Source organism: Thamnophis sirtalis, unplaced genomic scaffold, assembly GCF_051295495.1.
Source record: "Thamnophis sirtalis isolate CommonGarterSnake01/CBP01778 unplaced genomic scaffold, rThaSir2_p1.2 scaffold_10, whole genome shotgun sequence".
NCBI classification, from domain to species: domain Eukaryota; kingdom Metazoa; phylum Chordata; class Lepidosauria; order Squamata; family Natricidae; genus Thamnophis; species Thamnophis sirtalis.
The window spans coordinates 62636102-62653360 of NW_028261390.1; the positions used below are offsets into that span (position 1 = coordinate 62636102).

Consider the following 17259-nt stretch of genomic DNA (forward strand, 5'->3'; position numbering starts at 1 on the left):
GTCTGAGAAGGGAAGCAGAATTAGCCTTTTTTGTTGTTGTTTTGTTTTGTTTTTTGCAGTGGTGTCTACACGTTGGGATTCAATTAGGACTTGGTTCCAAAAGACAGCAAAGGCTATTTTTTCCCCCCTGGGAATTCATGAAATTGTAATTTATTACTTCAATTCCCCATTGTCAATTTCTACTGTTTTTGTTCCTCCTAGTGTTTTGAAACAATATTTTTGCTGAGTTATTTGAATTTCAGCCTTCTTAATTTTTATCTAAAATAAACTTTACTGCTCTTGACAGTCTTTTAGATTGAAAAATAAAATAAAGATAATTTCAAATAATACACTGTACATTTTCCCAGCCTAACCTAGGATCTTCTATTTAGATAATGTTCAACATTGCCAACTATATATTATTCACTGTGGAAAGCAGGTTTACTTTTACGTTCAATTAAGTTATTTCATTTTTTGAATGTTAACTAAATTAACAGTTAGAGACCAGTTTATCTCTAACTGTTTCTTTTGTTTAATTTCAGGCTCTTGATGGTTTTTTCCTAGCAATCATGACAGATGGAAGTATAATATATGTATCAGAAAGTGTAACCCCCTTACTTGAACATTTGCCAGTAAGTACACACTTTCAGAGAGATACCAAACTTCTAAAGTCATTTGATGGGCATTTTACCATCTGCCATTTAAGAATCTGGAATTTAAACAGCATTCTCATCTTTTAAAAGATTCTGTTGTTTTTCTCAGTGGAACTTCTACCGTGTTATTCTCAGCTTTTCACAACCCTGGTGCCCTCTAGATGTGTTGGATTTCCTCTCAGGCCATGCTTCCTGGGAATTATGTGAGTTGAAATTCATTGCACCAGGAGGGCATCAGCTTAGGAAAGTCTGCTCTGTTTTGTATTATACTTGGTCTATGGCCAGTGCTGTGACAGGAAGATTTCTGGAGAACTCAGAAAGTGATATATATCCCAACTCTGTCAGGCCTAAGGCCTGCTCCATTCACCAGTGTTTGTCCAGCATTAAGGTATATTAAGCAATTGTGGCAGTTGCAATATTAGCATTTTGAAGTCACCATAATATAGCTAAATATATAATCTCTACAGACTTGGTTTCCCTTAACTGACTAGAGAGTACTTGTTAAAGATAGGCCAGATATGGTCATCCTCTGTAGTAGCTCCCCTTTGTTTGAAGCCCCCCAACCTCATGACCTTCCTAAAAACATAGATTTTCCAGAAGGTCTTAGGGATGAATTATAACCAGTGATGCCACAGCTTGTCACTTTTAATATTCATTTGGCCAATTAGATTATGTATTTTATTATTTTAAGTAATTATAATCTTGATTTTTTTTTTACTATACATTTGTTAAGTTACCAAAAGTCCATTACATCTCAGCTGGCAAACCAGACATGTAAATAACTACGAAAGGGCAGCAAAAGATTTAAGCCTATTATTACTGCATATACGCAAATGCATGCTCCAAGTAAGATGGAAGAATGCCTGTGTAAATCTAGCAAGTTCTTCATGTTCCTGAATTGGCCTCTGAGTAGAGAAAGTAATATACATTTTTGCAATTACTAACAGAATATTAATAAATTATTGAAGAAGCAGGTGGAGTATGAATGGCATATAATAATCCACAGTACAGGTATTTTCCCCATGCAGACTACTAGTAATATTTCTGGTTGAGATCATGAAAGGATTGAAGTTGAAGTTCTTTAACCTACCATCCCAGTATACTAGTTAGGCTGGCCATTTTCAAAACTTCCACTATGCTTTCTTTTTGGACATAGATGAATAAGATGCAGTATATATAAGCATGCATTCCCTTTAATGCTTTAAATGCTCACAAATAGATATTTATGGCTAGAACCAATATAATTATCTTAAGATATGGCTTCTGGTTTTTGAAAACCTTTTTTTTTCATTGAATAGTACTTCATGCAATAGCACAAACTAGCTTCAAAAGAAGTATTATAAAGAGACGGATGTTATTTGGCAAAAATAAACCTGACGTGTAAAATTTTAGTTTTTTTATATGCTAAAGATTGGAAGAGTGGATAAATTAATAATAATAATAATACTCAGCTGCTGTAAAAAAATCACGCAGACTGATTATAAATTGCAGCACAATTCAGTAGCACAAATGATCCATTAGAATTTGTGCAAAAATTATAATATTAAAACAGCAACAAACTGGTGGGAACATCAGCCTGAAAAAGTCACTGAAAATCAGATGGTCAAGATCTTGTGGGATTTCCGTATACAAACAGACAAAATACTGGCGCATAATACACCAGACATCACACTGGTTGAGAAAAATAAGGTCACAATCATAGACATTGCAATACCAGGTGATAGCAGGGTCGCCGAGAAGGAACATGAAAAAATCGCAAAATACCAGGACTTAAAAATCGAAATTCAACGACTATGGCACCAGCCAGCAGTGGTAATTCCAGTGGTAATTAGCACACTGGGTGCTATTCCAAAAGCACTGGAATTACATTTAAAACAGTTAAAAATTGACAAAATCACCATCAGTCAAATGCAAAAAGCCGCACTGCTTGGATCTGCACGCATATTACGAAAATACGTTACGACGTCCTAGGCCCCTGGGTGGGGCCCGACTAGTAACCAATGCCAAATCCAGCGAAACAACTGGCCGCTGTGATACAATTGTATAATAATAGAATGGAAAGATGTGTGAGTTGAAATATGCTGGCGAATATGTACTTCTTTACACTTAACTAATCCAGGCCCAAACTTTGTACCAGTAGGTTCATCTCTCCAGAGAGGCCGTCTCAAGTGGTTGTCCTACATACATACATTTTGAAGCTGAAAATATTTGTACTGTGGCATGAAGTTTTGCCGCTGAAAGAAAATAAGTACAAAAGCCTACTGACTGTACATGAATTTTTCAGAGCACTTGAAAATGACTATTTTGAATCAATATTTCACTACTTGAAGTCCAAGTGTCAAGGGAGATTATTTTATGCTATATATTTATGCAGAAATTACAAAAGAAAGGCTTCTATAATAAAGCAGTAGACCACTTTTTTTAAAAAGTCACTCTTGACTCCTAGTTGACTACATGATAAGTTTTGGGAGTAATTTGTCATGACAGTCTTCATGGGTCTGAGGAGATGGTCCCCATCCAAACAGACAGACAGCTTCTTCACAGAGGTTTCACAACAGCTACTTTAAAGTTGAGTACTATAATTCCCCTAGGAATAATTCTATTCCTGGGACTAGAATCTTAAGACACAACAAATATTGAGAACATAATAATCTTTATTAGCCACATCTGAATCAATACTGATGTAGCATACCTGATCATGTGCTACAGAATGTATACATTTTTTTTTCTCTTGACAGCTTGATTTTATATTAAAAAGTGAGATTCATTAATACTGGATTTTAGTTTTCAATCTATTTTTTTCTCCTTTAGTCTGACCTTGTGGATCAGAGTATATTTAATTTTGTCCCTGAGGGGGAACATTCAGAGGTTTATAAAATACTATCCACACATCTGTTGGAAAGTGATTCATTGACCCCAGAATATTTAAAATGTAAGTTGAATTTTTGAATTATTTTATTATTACAAGGAAATATCATTTTAAAACCTGCATCTTTACAAATATACATGAACTTCATGAAAAGAATTATTTATTTGTTGGGGTAAGAATTTACTGAAGTAATTTACATGGCAAGTAAATGAGAAGAATAGTATGACAGAAAACAAATGACACCAACAACAACTAAAGTGGCCCAAATGCAGGGACAGAAGGGAATTGGGCTGCAAGAACGATGGGCTGATGCATACACGCATGCAGCTCCACTCTTATGAGCATAAGAGCATGCCGGCCTCATGTGAGTGGAGCTGTGAGCTGTGAGTGGGCGGCCTCTCGCATGGCCCAGTGGTTAGGGACTTCTGATTTATTCAGCGTTTCTGTCAGTCAGATACTATTTCCTTATAGTTCTTTAAACGTAAAAGTAAAGGTTCTCCTCACACATATGTGCTAGTTGTTCCCGGCTCTAGAGGGTGGTGCTCATCTCCGTTACAAAGCCAAAGAACCAGTGCTGTCCGAAGATGTCTCCATGGTCATGTGGCCAGCATGACTAAACGCCGAAGGCGCATGGAACACTGTTACCTTCCCACCAAAGGTGGTTCCTTTTTTTCTACCTGAATTTTTTACGTGCTTTCAAACTGCTAGGCTGGCAGAAGCTGGGACAAGTAACGGGAGCTCACTCGGTTACACGGCGCTAGGGATTCGAACCGCTGAATTGCTGACCTTTCTGATTGACAACCTCAGCATCTTAGCCACTGAGCCACCGCGTCCCTATATAGTTCTTTATTCCTCCCCAATTTCTTGTTTTCCTTTTCCTAACAGGATCTTTAACTGGATCTTGAGCTGTTTCTTGAGTCTAGCTCAAGAGCCTGTTAAAAAACCTGTTAGGAAAAGGAAAACATGAAATTGGGGGGAATAAAGAACTATAAGGAAATAGTATCTGATTGACAGAAATACCGGTGTATAAATAATACTGGTACTTTTGTGCTTCTCCAAATAGTAGAGTTTTGTTAATCCTGATAGTATCTTCTCATTGTGCGAAGATAGGACCCTTTTTGCTATATAAGAGGCGCAGTGGTGCTCTGCTAATCACCTGCTGCCTACAATTTGGCAGTTCGAATGTCACCAGGCTCAAGATTGACTCAGCCTTCCATCCTTGTGAAGTGGGTAAAATGGGGAATCAGATTGTTGGGGGTAATATACTGATTCTGTAAACCGCTTAGAGAAGGCTGTAATGCACTGTGAAGCGGTATATAAGTCTAAGTGTTATTGCTATTGCTATAAAAGATTACATACTCTGAATTACAGAAATACGGGGAAACTATATTTGTATACTGCATCTTCTAGGTTCTTTATCATTATCTGATTATCTGAAACAGTGGGGGGGGGGGTATTGGTAAAGACCAGAAATACTGAATGTGTTTAGCCAGAAAGAGACTTCAAGTTGAAGCAGAAGGATTTGGAAACAATTTTGTTTCCCTTTCTTGCATGGAGTGAAGGAGTGTGAATCTGCTCCATTCCAGTTTTAGACTTAACTGGTTCAGTCCCAGTCTTTTTAAGACTCCGTCTTAATGTAGTGGACTACCACCTGGTGGCTTTCACAATTACAGGATATTTTTGAGGGTGAAGGGATCCTTTTATTATTTCTTTATACTGGCTACATTTCTCCAGTGTTGCATTTTTTGGAGTTTTTATAAGATTCATTTCTGAGCTGAATTAATTAATAGATTTGACTGAGTCCTGAAATAGGTTGTGGAAAATATCAAACAGCTAATTCCTTTTCAACCCCTATAACTTCTTCCTTTAGAAAAAAAGCATAATTATTCTTTATGTAAACGTTTAGCACAAACACATTTCAACCTGTTTGAGATGTTTATGTGTATTCTTTGCAGAATAAATTTTCATTGCTGCAAATGTCAGGTTTTTTTTCCCAAAAGCAACATAGCTACTGGAACATTTTTCGAGAGATGCAGGTTGAAAGCCCTTCCTCCAATTTCTTTTATTTGGCATACCTAATCTTTAATTCATCTTTAGCTGAAGAAAACCGCCCACATATAGTTACTGGAATGTCGCAGAGAAGAGGGGATTAGTTTATTCTCCAAAGGACCAGAGAGCAGGACAAGAAGTAATGGGTGGAAGCTTGTTAAAAAAAAAAATCCAGCCTAGAAGTGAGGAGAAATGTTTTGATAGTGAGAATGTTGTGGTACTTCATCACTGGAAGCTTTCAAAAATAGACTGGGCAACCATTTAACTGGGATGGTGTAATGTCTCCTGCCTTGAGCAGGAAGGTTCCTTCCAGTCCTATGATTCTATTATGTTTTATGCCAGTAAATATTTAGCAACTGGCTCTGCCAGTTCCCTTATCACCACATTGCCAAACAGTTGATCAGTACACTAGGTGTTGGTATTCAACTCTGTTGGAAGCCAGCTTTCAAAATTCTAGAAAATTATAACAATCGGCTTCTCACAAGCCAGCATAAGCCAATTCCAGCACGTCACTGCCAAAGCTATTTTTTGTTTTTATCATTCTGTATCAGTGGACACCAGAGCTGTATTCAAAATCTTTCTTCGAACATGAACATTGGATATTATCTGCGGGGAAACTCAAAGAAGACTTGAGCTATTTTTATAACAATCCATGGGCTGTAATGAGTGGTTTCTGCATATTTCTACTGGTGATTTATCTGAGTTTCATAAAAGCTGGTCACACTCAACAGAGCCCATAAAAAGACTATTATAAATAATTATATTTTTCAATGCTAATAGCTCTATAGATTAAAAAAAGTCTTAATTTGAGCTAAGAAGATAAGATTAAAATTGCAGTTATAGTGATATTACCGTGTTTCCCCAAAAATAAGACAGGGTCTTATTTTCTTTTGACCTCCAAAATAAGCACTTGGCCTTATTTTCGGGGAGGTCTTATTTTTGAGGTGCAGGAGGCGGCGAGTATGGTTACCTCATGGCTGCTGCTATGTTGCAATATTTTCAGGGAGGGCTTATTTTGGGGGGAGGGCTTCTTTTAGCACATGCGCTCAAAAGCCTGATTGGGCTTATTATCCGGGGAGGTCTTATTTTTGGGGAAATAGGGTAGTCTGGACATAAACCTTTGAATCTGGAGGGACATGCAGTACGCTTGCACAGACATTATTTTATAAATGTGAGCGATCCAGACATTGTGCAAGGACACTAAAAATAAACTTACTGGTAAGACGGCTGAGATCATGTTACGGCATATGAAAAGCAGCTTCTTCCATTGGTTGTCGTTTTGTGGAAATATCAGATTTTAATTTAATCCTGATACTTCATCATTTATTTTTATTGTTGCAGCAAAAAATCAACTGGAGTTCTGTTGCCATATGCTCCGAGGGACAATTGACCCTAAAGAGCCACCTACATATGAATATGTAAAATGCATAGGAAACTTCAAATCCTTGAGTAACAGTAAGTTAATTAAAGCACGTAGTATGTTTAATAAGCAATATTTCTCAGAACTTTGACAATCTGTGGTACAAAAAAACAAACAATAAAAATCATTTGTCTTTTTACAATGAATAGGTATAATACTAAGTTGATAACAAGAGTAACAGCAGTATTATAATACACTGAAATGAGGTATGTTACAACGATCGATACATGGAAATACCAGGCAATGAAAGACTGATATCAATAATTTAATTTCCTGAACTGCTGATTATTTTAGAGACACAGATTGCTGTGTATAATGAGGATGAAGGAAGTTGTATTTTAAGTTGAAAAGATTTTTTTTCTGAATTCAGAGTTGCAACCTCATATCCTTTTATGTGGAAGTAGAATTATAGCGGGATGGCACTGTCTGGTAAATATGATTGTAGCGTCTCATAAGGACCTTAGAAGTGAAAATTGGAAACAAAAGTACTTTCAGTCCACTAAAGAAAGAACCTTCCTGTTAGAAGTAACTAAGAAATGTCTGAAGATTGCCATTGTAGGAATAACAAATGCAGCTACCACCATACCATTTGCAAATCAAGATACCATAGTTTCTCGTTTGAGGGAGGAAGTCTCCCAACTATCTGCCTTTGCAAGCACAATTAAATAAATTCAAAACGAAAAATCTGCTGCTCTTTTCAGATTATTCAGATTACCTACATACTTAAAATAATATCTTGCTTTGCCTATTCGTAGGTCTGGTCAGACTGTAGCCTAATAAGCCAGTTACTCTTCATAATTACCGTATTTATCGGCGTATAACACGCAGTTTTAAAACTAAAATTGCAAGCTTAAACCCTGCCTGCGTGTTATACGCCGATACTGCGTGTTATACGCCGGGTCCCAAACTGCCTGCTCCAGCTGATTCACCGGCGCCCATGATACTCATAGAAGTGCAGCATCCATTTCATGGCAGCGTCGGCGGCTCTCCAGCTACCCTGCCTGATATAACCCCTACCTTGCAGCAGTGGCGGCAGCTCTCCAGCCACCTGCTGTTCGCTTTAACCCCATCATTGAACAAGCGGCGGCTGGAGAGCCGCCCGCTGCCTGATTTAACCCCATCCTAGCAGCAGCGGCTCGCAGCGGCCAGAGAGCCGCCCGCTGCCTGTATTTTTTCTCCATCATTGCGGGTGCTTACCTTCCCGCCCGCCTGCTCTCTGGTCCCAAGTGTACGCGCCGGCATTCTCCCAATCAGCTGTGAGTCCGCAGCCGCCCGCGCTGCTGTTTTAAAGGCTGCTCCTCAGGACCCTCCGAAAACTTTTTGGTTTTCCAAAAAGCAGTGATTCTGATTAAGTTTTTTTGCTCAAAGAGGTGTTTTTTCATTTCATATTTGCCTTTTAAGAGGAGTTAATGTTATAATTCATGTTCTAATGTTATAAATTTTAATCCAACATTAAGTTCCGAGCTTCCAAGTCATTTATTTTTAATGAAAAAATTTTTTACTCAAATTTTTGTGTTCAAATGGGGAATGCGTGTTATACGCCGGTGCGTGTTATACGCCGATAAATACGGTAGTTCTTCTTATAATTATCTCCTGTAACTGCTGATGTGCTTGCTTCACACTCTCTTCTAAATAGTTCAGTATTTGTGTGGTGGTTCAGTTCCATACAATGGAAATCGTTTATATTGTCTTACTTTACATGTACAGCTGTGTGAAAAAGTCCTGCACACTTTACGGTTTATGGTTTATGATATTTTTTGAATAGGCCATTGATTTTATGATATTTTATCCTAACTGCTATGCAAATATTGTTATATTTAAATAAATACTGGTGGTTTTTAAGTGAAAAGCCTAAGCTTTTTGCAATTTGGTGCTGTTTGGATGGGGATTGTGAATTTTCTTGCATGCTTACAATGACTATGAAAACAGATTAACTGATGCATACCCAATGGCATATGTGTTGCAGTTACTAAGGCCGATGCTAGTGTTTTGTTAACATTTTTATTGATGGTGGTTCTGAAAAGGACCGTTTAGGTAACCAAAGATGGTTACTAATATGAAATTGGCCAGTCCTTATTGCTTATCAGCAGGCGGCATCACTTCGGCATAGACTGTATAAGCCTTTGCACGTGATCTTTGGTGACAATGTGGTGACAGGCTGCAGTAATGGATTCAATCAGCTCCTGCTTGGTCTTTGGATGGTTCTTGCTTATTTCGTAACCAATCTTGGCCCACAAATTCTCAATTGGGTTCAAATCCGGGCTCTGAGCTTGCCAATCCACGAGTCGAACACCATGCTTCTTCATCCACTACTGGACCAACCTGGCTCGATGACAAGGAGTGTTGTCATCCTGGAAGTAAAAGGTCCTTCCTACAAGTTGCTGAGCTGAAGGAAGCATGGTCTTTTCCAGGACTTCAGGATACTGCTTGGAACTCATGATTCCCTGCACGATTTGTATCCGACCAATACCAGAAGCAGCGATAAGCCCCAGATCATCACGTGCAATGTGGATGCTTCACAGATAGATTCAGGCAGTATGGCCTAAATTCTTCAGCTAGAAATCTTCTGACATACTTATTGCACTGATTCCCAGTCAAGTAGAAATTGCTCTTGTCACTGAAGACGATCTTGGCCCACTGTTCGTTGGTCCATTTGGCATACTTCTTGGCCCATGCACGTCAATGAGAGTGGTGAACTTCTGGGAGCAAAGGTTGTGCACACTTTTACATTACATGTTTCACCCCAAATTCTTGTAATCTGAGGTGAGGTGAGCTTCCTGTCAGTCATTGAAATGCGTTGTAGAGCCCGATCTTGCCGTTTTGTCGACTTTCTTGGTCTTCCAGAGCGGAGCCTGTCATCAACTGAACTAGTTATTTGGTATTTTTCAACCACTCTGCTCACTGTGGTGCGATGGCATTTCACTCTCTTGGCTATTTCTGTACAGGAGTAACCCACTTCATGAAGCCCAATGAGGCGATGCCGCTGCTCCGTACTGGTGAAAGCAAAGGCCTTCATCCTTGCCCGCAGCCAGAGCTAAATTAAATTTCTCGATGCTTTTCATGCCTATTTATAGTCAGAGAGTATGACAGCATTGATTGGCTCATAGATTTAGCCTCTGTGCATTTTGATTGGTCAGCCAAAGCTCGCTGCTGATTGGCTACTTTCGATCCTAACATTCTCGAAAATTCAAGTTGTGTTGTTTTAGCACATAAACTCACTCAAAACCTTAAAAAGATTTTGGTTATATTAATACAAATTATGCATCTCAATCCGACTACAGAAATTTTCATCAAAGTACTAATTTTGTGTGGTTTCTATGAGTGAAAAGTTGATTAAACATGTAAATAGAGCTTAATAGAGCTGAAAGCGTGCAGGACTTTTTCACACAGTTGTACCTTCAACCATTTTCCCTCAAATGGTTGAAATAGAATAAAACAAATGCAGGTAATCCTCAATTTAAAACAGTTCATTTAGTGACTGTTCAGTGACCATTTTTCACACCTACGACCATTGCAGCATCCCCATGGTCATGTGATCGAAATTGAGATTGGCAGTTTAGATGTTTGGCAATATTTATGACAGTTACAGTGTCCTGGGATCATGTGATCACCTTTTGCAGTCTTCAGACAATTGAAGTCAATGGGGAAAGCCAGATTAATTTAAGAACCATGTTACTAATTTAACAACTGCAGTGATTCAGTTAAAAATTGTGGCAAGAAAGATTGTAAAATGGGGCAAAACTCAACTGCCTTGCTTAGCAACAAAATTTTGGCACTCAATTGTAAGTGTACGTTGAGGGCTACCTGTATTATAATACAAGGAATATCTTTTTGTCTGAATGGACAGAAAACTTCAATAATCCTTTGAATAAATATAGATTTATTCATATGTGTAACATTGGAGCAAAAAATATGCAGACTTGGCACTTATGAATCTTACTTTGCTTTGTGCTTGGATGTGGTGTACTTATAAAACCTGCTATTTATTTATTTATTTCCCTCTATTTTACATGCTGGAAGATCCTGTCTAGCAGCATCTTCAGAAACCCTATTTATAGCTCATTTGGATCATGTTTATTTTTATTTTTAATTTTGGCAGTATTCTTCAACATAGTCATTTTTTCCAGCGGTTTTTGCCGTTTCCTGTTAGTGACTGGGTGTGAAAATAGAGAAGGCATATAGTAGTTTCAAGTGACTTTTTTTCTTCAGAGAAAGGCAACGAGGGCAGGTAGCAGCTGATAGTAATAGTAAAGGGCAATTAGCAGCACTAACAATACCATGGCAGTGAGAACTGCTGAGTAAATGGCAAGCAGGAACTAGTTTTCCTTGTGTGCAATAATAGTAAATGATGGCATCCCTGGATCAAACAGCTGTGAGTGGTTAGGAAGAAGAATTGAGGGTATTTTGATCAAATGGAGAAAGCATTGACACAATGCATCACACTTCTGTTACCGGAGACCTTTCCTTTAATATACATTATGGATGGCCAATAATAATTAAAACCTTTTAATTACCGTATTTTTCGGAGTATAAGATGCACCTTTTTCCCTCAAAAAAGAGGCTGAAAATCTGGGTGCATCTTATACACTGAATACAGCATTTTTTGCCTCCTGAAACCCCGCCCCTTTACCCAAATGACCATGCATTGCCTTTAAGAGGCTTTCAGAGTGCTCCTGGGGGCTGGGGAGGGCAGAAATGAGCAAAGCAAGCGCTGATTTTTGCTCACCCCCACAGCTCCCAGGAGCACTCTATAAGCCTCCTAAAGGCTACGCATGCCCTTTTGTTTGACAAAAAACAGGCCAGTTTTAGCAAAAAATGAGCCACTTTTTGCTTATTCTGCCCCCTCCAGAAGCACGCTACAATCCTCCTAAAGGCTATTCATGCCCCTTTTTTGGAAAAAATCGGGCTCATTTTTGTGAAAAACGGGCCGTTTTGGGGAGGTCTGCAGAGTGCAAAAACTTTTTTTTTTTAGTTTGCCTCTTCAAAACCTTGGTGCATCTTATACTCCAGTGCGTCTTATACTCCGAAAAATAAGGTGTGAGCTGTGTGTGAATGAGTAAAGTTTATATTCCTTAGCATTCTCTTTTATGTATTTTCCTTCTGTAAGTCAGTGACGAACTGGGAGATGTTGTAGAACAGGGGTATCAAACTAACATTGTCACAGTGGCATTACATGGCGTATCGGGACTTTTTCTTCTTCGCTAAACTGGGGATGGGCATGGCCAGCCCGTAACGCATCTGGCCTCTGGGGTGAGAGTTTGACAGCTCTGTTGTAGAATATTTTAGATTTTAGCCTGAAGTGCGTAGGAAGTTAAAATTTGCTGTCGATTAAAATTAAGTAGTTTTTCCAATGAATTAAGTTTCACTAATTAAACAAAGGTTTTGGATTATTATCACTTTAATTGCATTAAAGTGATAGTTTAATTTAAAGTGATAATTTAATTTAAATTCTCATTTAAAAACTGAAGTCTTGTTTTATTTTTTCAGATGATGTTGAAGATTTTGAACTATTGCTTGTTTATATGTGTTTGTGCTGATGCTTTCAAGTTATTGTAATTTTAAACTCTTTCTTTTCTGCATAGTGCCTAACTCTGCACATAATGGTTATGAAGAAACCATCCAACGACCTCATCGGCCTTCATATGAAGACAGAATTTGCTTTGTAGCTACAGTTAGGTTAGCTACACCTCAATTTATTAAGGTTTGTTAAAATTATCTGGTCAAAAATGTTGCTAGTTCTTTGCATTTAATTTAGTCTGATTTATTCTTATTTAATATTTATTTAAATATTAAACAGTTTCTAAACTAGAGGGGTTATTTAGTTGTTCAAATAACAAACTAATAATGGCATTTGTTCTAGAACAAAGGGCTTTTATGAAGTACTGGAGATGTGAAAGCATCAACATCCAGCTTCTGTTTGCTGCATTTTGGTAACGTCTAGTGCAGGGGTGTCAAAACTCATGGCTCATGGGCAGGATACATCATGTGCTGCCCACGCCCACTCCTGATTTAGCGAAGGGGGAAAAATCGTGATACATCATGTGACGACAACGTAACGCTGCAGATTTGACACCCCTGGTCTAGTGGAGTAAGCCCATGTCTTATCTTAACCATACATGTCTCAGCTGTTTGGTACTGGAAACAAAATAGATGTACAGTATCTTCCCTATAGAAATGCTGACATCTGTGTGGTTAGTCATTCAGCATGCAAAATTTAATTGCTGGAAGTTATTTCTAAAGGCTGCCCTCTTTAAAGAAGAATGCAGCACATGAATTATCAATTGGAAATAGTACAGTGATTCGCTACATCAACAGGCTTATTCCCAGCTCTGAAGAGAAATAAGTGGAATGCTGAGGATGCCTGTGGTTCCTTGAAGAGCATTCGGAGACTTCAGCTTGTCCAGAATGCAGCCGCGTGAGCGATTGTGGGTGCACCCCGGTACACCCACGTCACACCTATCCTCCGCGAGCTGCACTGGCTGCCTATTGGTCTTCGGATACGCTTCAAGGTACTAGTCATCACTTATAAAGCCCTTCATGGTATTGGACCTGGGTACTTGAGAGACCGCCTGCTGCCAATTACCTCCAACAGACCTATTAGATCCCACAGATTAGGCCTCCTCCGAATTCCATCTACTGGCCAATGCCGATTGGCTACCACCCGGAGGAGGGCCTTCTCTGTGGCTGCTCCGGCCCCCTGGAACGAGCTCCCCATGGAGATTCAGACCCTCACCACCCTTCAGGCTTTCCGCAAAGCCCTTAAAACCTGGTTGTTCCGACAGGCCTGGGGCTGACGGATCCCCCGCCCCCGCTTGAATTGTGTGGTTGTTGAGTGTTTTTAAATTGTTTGTAGTTGTTTGTCCGTTGTTTTCCTCCTGTTTGTATTCCCCCCCCCCTTTTTGGTTTGTGAGCCGCCCTGAGTCCCTCTGGGAATAGGGCGGCATAGAAATCCAATAAATCAAATCAATCAAATCAAATCAGTTGATTGCATGCATAGAATTCCTGCGATGAGGAAATGTTCATCCTATAAAATGGATAGTAATGCAGGTGCAGCAAGTTGCATCCAATTAATCAGTTTCATTATCTGGACAACAATTTGAAAAGAGTCTTTAGATTAGATCAGAGGAATTCTGAGAATCCTAATTCTTTTTTTTAATATATTTTTTTTCCTAGGAAATGAGCACAGTAGAAGAACCCAATGAAGAGTTCACCTCTAGGCATAGTTTAGAATGGAAGTTCCTTTTCTTGGATCACAGGTGCCATTTCTTACAAATAGAGTACTAATGTGTTAGCATTTTATTAGCATCAGTGGACATTATTTGGCCTTAGCTGTGTATAGCAAACAATGAATACCGTTGTTCTTGATGAATATTTTTATTTGATTCCAACCTTGCATTTTAAAAAGCATATAGCTTTTTTTTCTCTTTTCTGAAAACCAAAGAAATAATCCTTGTATCATTATCCAGGGCTCCACCAATAATAGGCTATTTACCATTTGAAGTGTTGGGGACATCAGGCTACGATTATTATCATGTGGATGACCTGGAAAATTTGGCAAAATGTCATGAACATTGTAAGTAATAACATAACCATCCTACGTTATCATAGAATGTAAGAGTTGACAGGGATCTTGGTGGTAATCTAATCCAGTGTTTTTCAACCACTGTGCCGTGGCACACTAGTGTGCCGTGACATAGTGTAAGGTGTGCCATGGGAAAAACACTTTATATATGGTCAATATAGGCACAGAGTTAAATTTTTTTAACATTTTCTAATGGTGGTGTGCCTCGTGATTTTTTTCATGAAAAAAGTGTGCCTTTGCACAAAAAAGGTTGAAAAACACTGATCTAATCTAATCTTTGCCTAGGGTAGGAATCCAATGCAACAGCATTAAATACATCAAATTGTAAACATATTCCTATTTTCCCCCTGTAATTAAAGCTTAGGAAATTCAACATGCTTCTAAAGAATGTACCAATGGTGCAATCATTATGAATAAAATTCACAGCACTGTGTTCTATATTTATAAATAAGGTTTCCTTGTTTTTTTGTTTGTTTGTTTATTAATTACTAGCTCACTTTGATTGGCACATTTTCACAAATTTTAAAAGTTATGTTAAAATGCCTTTTTCTGCCTACTCTTTTTAAACCAACTTTTTAAAGCAATGAATGTATGCAATGAATGTGTGCAATTTTATGATTCATAGCAGCGTCTGAATTACTTTGAGCAAAATTAAATAATTGTTGATTAAAAAAATAGTCTGTTCAGAATTGATTCTGTCTTGCCATTTGGATATTTTCTCTCCTTGTATAATAAGTTCCAGCAGATTTGAACTCTTTATATTTAGATTCCTATCAAGAAAATTTAAATGTTGTAAACTGTTTTAGACCATATCCCCAAATTGGCATCTTTGTTGTTTCACCTTGTAGTAATGCAGTATGGGAAAGGGAAATCCTGCTATTACCGATTCCTCACAAAAGGCCAGCAGTGGATTTGGCTGCAGACTCATTACTATATCACTTACCATCAATGGAATTCTAGACCAGAATTTATTGTGTGTACACACACGGTAGTAAGGTAACAACTCTGCATCACTTTTTACTTTAATTGTTTAAAACCGTTTTCTACTTCTATTCTATTTTTGCTATTTCAACTAAGCTTCAGGAAAATGGCTAGTGAAAAATATCTGAGTTAGTCAAGACAAACATGTGATTACATTAATTTTGAATTGGCGATATAATTATTTTTTGGTTTTGGTATAGACCTCTACAGAACTAAAAGTCTAATATCTTAAATGGTGCAAATGCTTTTGTATTTTGATAACATCCTGATATTTTCATTTATTTATCTGTAGTTATGCTGAGGTTCGAGCAGAAAGACGGCGTGAACTTGGCATAGAAGAATCTCTGCCAGAGATTGTAGCAGAGAAAGTACGTTTTCTGCTCGTTCTTTATATTTATTCCTTTTACTGATGTATTGTTCTTTTCACCTGGTGAATGATTTAAATGGTTTGAAATTAATTTGCATCTATAAAGTAAACTGAATCTCCAAAAATGCATTCACATTATGTGAGTACTTGTATAAATACATTTATTTGTTATGTTCATAAGGCCAGAAATAATAAATATTCAGGGTTCTAATAATATTCTGTTAGGTTTAAAAAGAAGAAGAAAAGATAAATTTCAGATAACTGTTTTATGTAGTGGAACAATGTATAAATGCCATTTCTACAATGTATCTATTAGTACTTCTAACTTTAATATACTATCCTTACAAGAATCTCCAGCACTTTTGGTTCCGACAGCACAGGAAATTTTGCAAAATATGATATGAGTAAAATAACAACAAAACATTTGCTTTGTTCTCATGGTCATTGCTAAAATTACTACACCTTCCTTTCTAAAAAGCTTTCATTCCTGAAGAATTTCTATTCCCTTCTCTCTCTGATTCAGTTACACAAACATTTATATTGTCTCACATTTATATACATGCACACGAACTTTACCCTTCCAGTTTTTCATTTATAGTCATATAGTTAGGCGGGTCCAACTTTTGGGTTAGGTTACTTGGGCCACATTGAGTTAATTGTCTTGGGTCATATATAAAATATACAATATAGTTAATGGATATAAATGCACATATTAATGGTAAAGGTTTATGAGCTTGTGGGGCTGCAAGCTAGCTTTCTGAGGTGCACACAGCACATGGGTCGTGGGTTGGACATGCCTGCTTTACACCCTTTTTTTACCGGATTGTAAGAAAACATGTGGAAGCCAACAAAGATTGTAAGCCATGGCTGGGGCGGGAAAATATTTGCATTACTTCATGGCATGCAAAACTGGAATAATTTGGAATAGAGAGAGTAGATGACTGCCATTGGAATGTTGTTGCCCTTATGAAAGTCTGTATCTGCCTAATTTAAAAACACAGTCTGATTTTTCCTATTGTTTTGTTTTGGATAAGCTAGAAAAACCTTATTTTCCTCCCCAGAGTCAGGATTCTAGTTCTGACAATCATATAAACACAGTGAGTCTCAAAGAAGCATTGGAGAGATTTGATCGCAGCCCCACACCTTCTGCCTCCTCTAGGAGTTCCAGGAAATCTTCTCATACTGCAGTTTCGGATCCTTCATGTGAGTGTCGAGAATTGAAATATTTTCCTATGGTTGACTATTTATACAGCCTCTTTATGTTATGTTCTATTTGAAGCTAAGAGATTTAAAAAAACAAAGGACAAGTAATTACATTTGAAATCTGTTTTCAGTTTTAAAAGCTTTATAATTTTCCAG

General features: G+C 37.8%; 1 protein-coding gene across 5 annotated transcripts in view; it reads left to right on the top strand.

The window, feature by feature from the left end:
* CLOCK (clock circadian regulator) overlaps nt 1-17259 on the top strand; it is a 55713-nt gene that overhangs the window by 28151 nt on the left and 10303 nt on the right. For 4 of the 5 annotated variants that reach the window (XM_087724721.1, XM_087724725.1, XM_087724723.1 and 1 more), the window contains 9 exons: nt 522-611; nt 3444-3564; nt 6892-7005; nt 12553-12671; nt 14144-14226; nt 14437-14543; nt 15401-15548; nt 15826-15901; nt 16962-17103. In XM_087724721.1, the coding sequence (XP_087580847.1) occupies nt 522-611; nt 3444-3564; nt 6892-7005; nt 12553-12671; nt 14144-14226; nt 14437-14543; nt 15401-15548; nt 15826-15901; nt 16962-17103 (1000 nt within the window). The remainder of the gene's footprint in view (nt 1-521; nt 612-3443; nt 3565-6891; nt 7006-12552; nt 12672-14143; nt 14227-14436; nt 14544-15400; nt 15549-15825; nt 15902-16961; nt 17104-17259) is intronic. The other variant, XM_087724724.1, reaches the window with a different exon arrangement.